The sequence below is a fragment of the Astyanax mexicanus genome, chromosome 1, assembly GCF_023375975.1.
Source record: "Astyanax mexicanus isolate ESR-SI-001 chromosome 1, AstMex3_surface, whole genome shotgun sequence".
Classification (NCBI taxonomy): Eukaryota; Metazoa; Chordata; class Actinopteri; order Characiformes; family Acestrorhamphidae; genus Astyanax; species Astyanax mexicanus.
In genome coordinates, this window is record NC_064408.1 from 38,534,216 (window position 1) to 38,543,105 (window position 8,890).

Sequence of the window (8,890 nt, forward strand, 5' to 3'; positions counted from 1 at the left end):
CTGGCTGGCTACTGTCAGCAACTAGTGGGAGAGTCCCCCTTAAAGGGGATTCTGTAAAAAAATCTGATAGTGTCCTTGTATTTTCTTTGTACTTAGATATTCACACTATTTAAAGGGGCGCTCACACAGTTCGTTGTTGCATTCAATTCATAGCCAGTCATTGTCTCGGGGGCCCCAGGCCAGTTTGGGCCCCTTTGCACTTCATTGGTTTGCCTACCTTGTTACAGCAGGCCTAGGGGTGTGAAGCCTGATTTAAGGAAGTTTGTCCGGTGAGGCAAGATGAGGCTTATTTGCCTCAAATGGATTTTTGAAGCAGTTTAGAATGCAACTCAAGTGGAATGTTAAACATTTATTACAAGGCATCCTGTATTACTTGTTTGCAACAGTTTTCAACTAAAGAAGCAAGCTTCAGATACAAAACACACTTACCCTTTAGGAGGAGTTTTATCAAGCCAACCTGATTTAACAACAGGCTCTGGGTGTGAATCCTTAGGATAGTCCGGAAAATGTGAACAGGGCAGATCAATGCTCTCCTCACTAACAGAAACACACAGATTAAAGGGTATAGTTACACAAACTATGACAGAATAGTGTGTGGCTACAGTCCGGTTCAGACAGAACTGTGTAGGGCTACAGTCGGGTTTTAGACAGAACTGTATCGGCTTCAGTCAAGTTCAGACAGAACTGTGTCGGCTACAGTCAGGTTCAGACAAAACTGTGCTAGCTACAGTCGGGTTCAGACAGAATTGTCTTGACTACAGTGGGGTTCAGAAAGAACTGTCTTGGGCTACAGCCGGGTTTTAGACAGAACTGTGTCGGGCTACAGTCAGGATCAGACAGAACTGTATCGGCTACAGTCGGTTTTAGACAAAACTGTGTTGGCTACAGTCAGGTTAAGACAGAACTGTGTTGGCTACAGTCGGGTTTAGACAAAACTGTGTAAGCTACAGTCAGGTTCTGACAGAATTGTGTCGGAAAAATAGTTTAAAGTATTTTTTTCAGTATAAAACTTCTTCTGCTTGCCTTTATTAGTGTAAACATCATAAACCCCCTGCAATAAACAAAAAACTAAAAGAAAATTCAATGTTATGTTTTAATGTTATGTAAAGCTATTATGTCTAATATGTTGGTCTTTTTAAAGTAGTAAAGTAGTAAAACATTAAAAAAAGTTTAAACATGTCTCTTTTATTTGTTATTTTTTGGGGAAAAACCAGTTTGAACCAATACCTGTTAAAGGTAAAGAACACCATTGCACAAAATATTGCTAAAATAATTAGCAATGTAGTTAGTAACAAAATATTCACACTGCTTGTTTGGATTTTTTTGAACAGTTATTATTTTGGATAATTATTATTTTGGATATTAATTGGATAATTAAACATGCACCGGATCAAATTGACCCGGGAACATCATTGCTGTTCCTGACAAATAAACAGGACGATTAAGAGTGAACTGTTATAGGCTACAGTCGAGTCCAGACAGAACTGTGATGCTATGCACTTACCGGTCTCTCATAAAGAAGGAATGTCTTCTGTCTTCTTCCACTGAAAGGCTGCGGAAGTTTCGCAGAGTGCGGCTTTTTTCTTCCTCCTGTTGGACAAAGAAGCTCTCTTAGATGTACAGCATTTCATGCCAACTTTACCGTGCATCCACAGTTACAACCACACTCACATAGAGTTTAGAAGCTTACCTTTTTGGCCATGACTTCTGTCTTTGTCAGAAACAACAGCAACCGGTGAAGATTCTATAATATATTATACATCTTCATACACACACAAACACACACACACACACACCACACATACACTAGAATAGACACACTAGCTGAACAAGGTTGCACAGCATGTAATACAACCTGATCTGCCACTTTTTGTTTTCCTCACACACAAACAGTAACAGCTACCTCTTTACCCGAAGGAAGTTAGTACTGAAATTCCAAGTGTCCCGTGCTCTACAAAAAGTACCAAACTTTCACTTGCTTAAACTGCTAAAGGTGAGACTTTACTATATTAAGTTAGAAATAATAAAAAAGGAACTAAATTATTTCAATTTATTATTTTAAATAAACATGCATTTGTTTTCTTTTTCTTGCATTTACCAAATTTTATAACAGTTCAGTTATTAAAGGGCAAATATCGCCTTTTTGCTCTTATGAGAGTGAACATGCAGTCTCATGGTCTACCAGTGCACATTAATTTATGTTAATATTTATTTATTTATATATTTACATGTACAATATCTTTACACACACACTATGTTTTGACTCTCACATCAATAAAATAGTATAATCTGACAATATATTTAAACAGGCCAATTTTAAGAACCCTCAACCTGATCCTAAACCTCATTCTAAACCCAAAATGCATTCCAATAAATTACATATATTCTCTGTACTCTGTACATCTATTCTCTGTGTGTTAAACAAGGAGAGGTGACTCACCTGTTCAGAATCAGAAGAGGCACTGTTTATGCAACACAAACACACATCTTTTTATTTGAGAAATGAGGAAGCTGTGCGCCTTTCCTGAGTGTGTGTGCAGGTTGTATTGAGATGGTTTAGTCCCTGTGTATTAATACCAGTGTGATGTGTGTGGAGTGTAAATAGGACAGTGTGTAAGGCGTGTATATAAAACAGTGTTTAAAGTGTGTGTATAGTACAGTGTGTAAGTAGTGTGTATAGTATTGTATTTGGAGTGTGTATAGAACAGTGTATAAGAAGTGTGTATAGTAAAGAGTGTAAGTAGTGTGTATAATAGAGTGAATAAGTAGTGTGTATAGTACAGTGTATAAGGCATGTATATAAAACAGTGTGTAAGGTGTGTGTATAGTATTGTATTAGGACTGTATAGTACAGTGTATAAGAAGTGTGTAAAATAAAATGTTTAAGGACGGTATGTAGAACAGTGTGTATAATAGAGTGTATTAGGAGTGTGTATAGTACAGTGTATAAGGAGTGTGTAAAATAAAATGTTTAAGGAGTGTGTATAGTACAAGTGTGTATAATAGAGTGTATTAGGAGTGTGTATAGTACAAGTGTATAACAAGTGTGTATAAAAGGGTGTATAAGCAGTGTGTATAGTACAGTGTGTAAGGAGTGTGTATAATAGAGTGTATAAGTAGTGTGTATAATAGAGTGCGTAAGTAGTGTGTATAATAGAGTGTGTAAGGAGTGTGTATAGTACAGTGTGTATAATAGAGTATATTAGGAGTGTGTATAGTACAGTGTGTAAGGAGGGTGTATAATAGAGTGTATAAGTAGTGTGTATAATAGAGTGTGTAAGTAGTGTGTATAATAGAGTATATTAGGAGTGTGTATAATAGAGTGTGTAAGTAGTGTGTATAATAGAGTGTATAAGTAGTGTGTATAATAGAGTGCGTAAGTAGTGTGTATAATAGAGTGTGTAAGGAGTGTGTATAGTACAGTGTGTATAATAGAGTATATTAGGAGTGTGTACAGTACAATGTGTAAGGAGGGTGTATAATAGAGTGTATAAGGAGTGTGTATAGTACAGTGTAAGGAGTGTGTATAATAGTATATGTAAGAAGTGTGTAGTGCAGCCTGTTAAGAATGTCTAGTTGGTGATTAACCATTTATAGACAATCTTAACAGGCTGCACTACACACTTCTTACATACATAGTTAGCATAGTGTGGGAATTGTGTGTTTAGGACAGTTTGTGTGTGTGTGTGTGTGTGTGTGTGTGTGTGTTTGCAGGCCTGTTGCAACAGTACAGGCAAACCAAGCAATTGACAACAACTGGTTATCAATTGAATGCAACAACAAACTATGTGAGAGGCCTTTTAATTCTGTAATGTTACTGACAGTAGCATATAACCAGACTGGAACATGCTCAGCGGTATCCATGTACGCCAGCTGTTCACTGTCTTGAACACTAGAACTGATAAAGCTACAAAATAACTGACACTAGTTTCACTTTTTAAAGAAATTGAAACAACACACCAAAACCTCAACATATCATTTATATTTGACGATATTTGATTAGCTTTACATGTTCTTCCTCATTTTATTGAACTGATAAGTTGAGTTTTATATTGTTATATTTGTTGCCACGCTCTGCCTGAATGCTGCAAAAGAGACGGTGCGAACGTGTTCAAACAACAACATAACATTTTAGTATAGATGGTGTTTATAGAATGTTTTATACCATTACTTTGCAACCACACTTCATCCGACGTTATTTATCATAATGTTATTCAATTTTCGCTGTTCTCACGCGTCTCCAGCAGCGAGCGGCATTTTAGAGCGCTGGGCAAAACTAGTAATGAATTAATATATTTCAGTTTCTCAAAATGTGACCTGGTGACGCTAACATATACTTTTATCTGTAACGCCAGACAGGTAGGAGAGACGCACGCCGAGTAAAAGGTAAAGGCGGGTTTATTTACAGAGTTGTAAACAGAGTAACACAGCCAGAGAACAGGTTGAACAAGACTCACACTGGAAGCAGGAATCGTAATACAGGAGACAGTCCAAGATCCAAAGCCAGAGAGACAGTCCGATAATATAACAAATCCAATAAGGGCAAAGACAAAAGGCAAAATCCGTAATACAGGCAAAAAGATCATAACAAAAGGGCAGACAGAAAAGGGTTTGGAATAACGCTCAGTACGCAACATGAGTCGGCAATACCTCGCGAAGAACAGACGTTAACCGAACCCTATATATACAAAACATGGAATTACTATGAACCGGAACTTCTTAGAATACAGGTGACTCTGAACGGGGGAGCGTAACGCGATTGGGTGAGAGTGAGCGGCTGACGGTGACGTCATGGCCAGTGGGATTTTGGGAAATAGAGTTCGGGTGTGTGAGAGGAGATCCTAGAGACCTGACAGTACCTCCCCCCGAGGAGTCCGAAAGAACCGAAGGACGAGGACGACACACAGGAACCGCCCCTCTCCGCCCGGAGGCCCGACGGACACGAGAACCCGAAGCGGGGATAGCCTGAACAGGAGCCCTGGTCCTGGGACGACCCCTGGTCCTGGGACGACCCCTCCTGGAGCCGCGGACGGAACTGAGAGACCGAGTAGCAGCAGACCTATAGCGCCTACCCCTTCCAGGGTCAGGAGACCTCCTCCTTGGACGACCCCGAGGGCGTGGTGCTGGACAAGACGGATGCGACCGATGGAATTCTTCCACCAACAATGGGTCAAGGACGTCTGCTGCAGTAACCCAGCTTCTCTCCTCAGGTCCGTAGCCTTCCCAATCAACCAGGTACTCCAGGGCTCCCCTCCTCCTTCTGGAGTCTAACAGGCGCTCCACCGCGTAGACGGGTCCACCATCCATGAGCACAGGCGGAGGAGGCAGCATCCCATGCGAGGTCTCATCCAGCGGACCAGGGATAACCGGCTTAAGTAAAGAAACATGGAAAGAAGGACAGACACGATAATTAGAAGGTAATTCAAGACGGTATGTAACTTCGTTGATTCTTTTGATTATTTTAAAAGGGCCAATAAACTTAACTGATAATTTTTTGTTGCCTTCGGGGAGCCGGAAATCCCTGGTAGATAGCCAAACGCGATCTCCTGGGGAGTAGAGCGGGGCCTCACGACGATGACGATCAGCCTGCTGTTTGTGTTGTTCTAACACGGCTTCTATACGTCTGTGAGTCTCCTCCCACACCTCCTCGCTACGGCGCATCCACTGATCTACTGCAGGGATATCAGAAGGTTCAGCTGACCATGGCATGAGCGGAGGTTGATAACCTAGGACACACTGAAAGGGAGTTAACTTAGCGGAAGAGCTGATAAGAGAATTTTGAGGCAATTCAGCCCAGGGGAGATATTGGGCCCAATCATGAACATTGTTAGAACAATATATACGTAAGAATTTCCCTAGTTCCTGGTTCATCCTTTCACACTGACCATTACTTTGAGGATGATAACCGGAAGACAAACTGACAGAGACACCCAACCTACTCATGAATGCTGACCAGACTTGAGATATGAATTGAGGACCGCGATCAGACACTATATCCTCGGGAATACCAAAAATACGAAATACCTGATTAAACAGGCTTTCAGCGGCTTCAAAAGCGGTGGGTAATTTAGCGAAGGGAATGAACCTAACACCACGTGAGAAACGATCAACGACAGTCATAATGACTGTATTACCCATGGAATCAGGAAGATCTGTAACAAAGTCTACTGCCAAATGGGACCAAGGTCGAGCTGGAACTGGTAATGGTATTAATTTACCGGCAGGTAGAGTACGGGGAATTTTACATTGAGCGCAAATGGTACAAGATGATACAAACTCATGGATGTCTGAACGCATGTTTTCCCACCAAAATCGACCCTCCAATAATTGATAGGTGCGGGTCTCACCGGGATGTCCAGAAGATGGGGAAGTGTGAGCCCATGTGATTAATTTATTTCTACACTGATTTGGTACATATGTTTTGTTAGGTGGGCATTGTGCGGGAGGAGGTGTAATTCGATTAGCTTGACTAATCTCCTCCGAAATTTCCCACCTGATAGGAGCCAAAATTACCTCTGGTTTTAGAATAGTGGTGGGTTCTGAGATGACTGAATTATTTTCATCATAGATATGCGAGAGTGCATCAGCTTTAGTGTTACGGGACCCTGGTCGGTAAGTAACAGTGAAATTAAAACGAGCAAAAAACAAAGACCATCGAGCCTGACGTGAGTTCATGCATTTCATGGATTTCAAAAACTCTAAATTTTTGTGATCAGTGATAACTACAAAGGCGTGTAAAGCTCCCTCCAGCCAATGCCTCCATTCCTCTAAAGCTAATTTAATGGCTAAGAGTTCGCGGTCCCCAATACCATAATTCTGTTCAGCAGGAGAAAGTTTATGAGAAAAATAGGCCACAGGATGCATTTTACTGGGTGAGCCTAATCTTTGAGAGAGTACAGCCCCCACTCCCACACTGGAGGCGTCAACCTCTACAATGAATGGTTCTTTAGGATCAGGATGTTTTAACAGAGGGGCAGAAGTGAACTTTCCCTTAAGGGTAGAAAAAGCATCGTGCGCTTGTTCAGACCAAACTAAAGTTTTAGTATTATGTCGCAACAAATTAGTGAGTGGTGCTGCTACTGAGCTATAATTGCGTATAAAACGTCTATAGAAGTTGGCAAAACCCAAAAATCTCTGCAGTTCCTTTACTGATTTGGGAATGGGCCAGTCTACTACTGCCTGGACTTTATTATTGTCCATTGAAACTCCCTTAGCATTAATGATATATCCCAGAAAAGAGATAGAGGAGAGGTGAAATTCACATTTCTCAGCTTTGATAAAAAGTTGATTTTCTAGCAGACGAGATAGGACAGCGCGGACCTGGGGAATGTGTGTGGTCAGATCGGATGAGTAGATTAGAATGTCGTCTAAAAATGCAATCACAAACTTTCCTAACATGTCACGTAGGACATCATTTATAAAGGACTGGAACACGGACGGGGCGTTTTTGAGGCCAAAAGGCATAACTTGGTATTCATAGTGCCCCCTTGTGGTAAAAAAAGCAGTCTTCCACTCATCTCCCTCCCTTACTCTCACTAAGTTATATGCACTACGAAGGTCCAATTTGGTAAAGACAGAAGCCCCACGTAATTGTTCTAAAGCTACAGGCACTAGAGGGAGAGGATACGGGTAAGTTTTAGTAACTGCATTAAGTTGTCTGTAATCTATACAAGGTCGAAGACCACCATCCTTCTTTTTTACAAAAAAGAATGATGCTGCAACTGGAGAAGTGGAATGACGAATAAAACCCTGAGCCAGGGCCTCCTGCACATACTCCTCCATAGCTTGTTCCTCAGTCTGAGTCAAGGGATAAATGTGAGATTTGGGGGGTATTTGATTGTCAATGAGATCAATAGCGCAATCGTAAGGACGATGTGGTGGGAGTTGTGTGGCACGAGATTTGCTGAAGACTTCAACAAGATCAGAGTATTCAACTGGGATATGTGCAAGAGACTCAGGCTCAGGACTCTCAACAGTGGTAGACTGGACTTTTAGTTTAGGAGCAGTAATACAATGTTTATGGCAATATGGAGACCAGGACATAATTTCATTATTAGACCAGGAAATCAATGGATTATGTTTTCTCAACCAAGGGAGACCCAAAATAACAAAATAATCAGAGTCCATCATGACAAAAAACCTGAGCTCCTCAGAGTGCAGAGCGCTGACGTTCATTCTGACAGGAACGGTGACGTGGGAAATGGTTCCCTGTCCAATTGGTTTCCCATCCACAGCAGACAATTTGACAGGGTTATCCAGGGGTTCCATTGGGATCTGGAGTTGTCTGGCCAGTTGGTGGTTCACGAAGTTACCCTCGGCACCGGAGTCAATTAGTGCTGGAAACACAAAAGGAGAAGCAGACTGGCAGAGCAGAACAATAGATATGCAGATAGATTTAGAAATCATGTCAGAGTATAGACCGCTTACCCCTTTAGCGTGTGGAGAGGATTCCACACGCTTTCCCGAGTATGTAGCAGGTGGCTCGTATGGACGGTCCGGGTTGCCATGGAAACCATGGGAGAGCCCACCGCGGGACAAGCCAGGAGTATTATTGTTATTTAATACTCGGGGGGGTCTAATCTGACAATTCCGCAGCACATGACCAGTTCCACCGCAATATAAACACAAACCGGCTTGGATGCGTCGTTGCCGCTCCTCTCTCGATAGTCTAGAAGCGTCGATTTGCATCGGTTCTTCTGGAGCGGATGAAATGGCAGCAGGTCGAGGTGAGGTGGAGAACCGGGGAGTAAATCCAGCAGCGCGGGGGGTAAATCCAGAAGCGCGGGGAGTAGCCAGGTGAGCCGCTGTAGGAGTGTTCTTTTGACCAACAAACGAGTTACGTTTCAGTTGATCCAGTCTAATAGCCAGGGAAATCAAGTCATTCATGGGA

The 8,890-nt window shown here is 41.9% G+C and overlaps 2 protein-coding genes across 4 annotated transcripts in view; both read right to left on the reverse strand.

The window, feature by feature from the left end:
- arap1a (ArfGAP with RhoGAP domain, ankyrin repeat and PH domain 1a) overlaps nucleotides 1-2,459 on the reverse strand; it is a 248,677-nt gene extending 246,218 nt beyond the window's left edge. Inside the window, exons 1-3 of one of the 3 annotated variants that reach the window (XM_049477271.1) lie at nucleotides 1,691-2,037; nucleotides 1,505-1,590; nucleotides 430-537 (exon numbers count right to left, since the gene is read on the reverse strand). In XM_049477271.1, coding sequence (XP_049333228.1) covers nucleotides 430-537; nucleotides 1,505-1,590; nucleotides 1,691-1,702 — 206 coding nt within the window. In that variant the 5' untranslated portion in view covers nucleotides 1,703-2,037. Of the gene's footprint in view, nucleotides 1-429; nucleotides 538-1,504; nucleotides 1,591-1,690; nucleotides 2,038-2,440 lie in introns of those variants that run through there. The other 2 variants (XM_049477289.1, XM_049477262.1) reach the window with 2 other exon arrangements.
- Nucleotides 2,418-8,230, reverse strand: LOC125782657 (chromobox protein homolog 2-like). Its single transcript, XM_049467374.1, has 4 exons — nucleotides 8,141-8,230; nucleotides 5,485-5,736; nucleotides 4,860-5,370; nucleotides 2,418-2,440 (listed from the first exon to the last, which is right to left on the reverse strand). The coding sequence occupies exons 2-4, from the start codon at nucleotides 5,707-5,709 to the stop codon at nucleotides 2,418-2,420; spliced, it is 759 nt and encodes a 252-aa protein (XP_049323331.1). The 5' UTR covers nucleotides 5,710-5,736; nucleotides 8,141-8,230.
- Nucleotides 8,231-8,890: the final 660 nt, after the last annotated feature.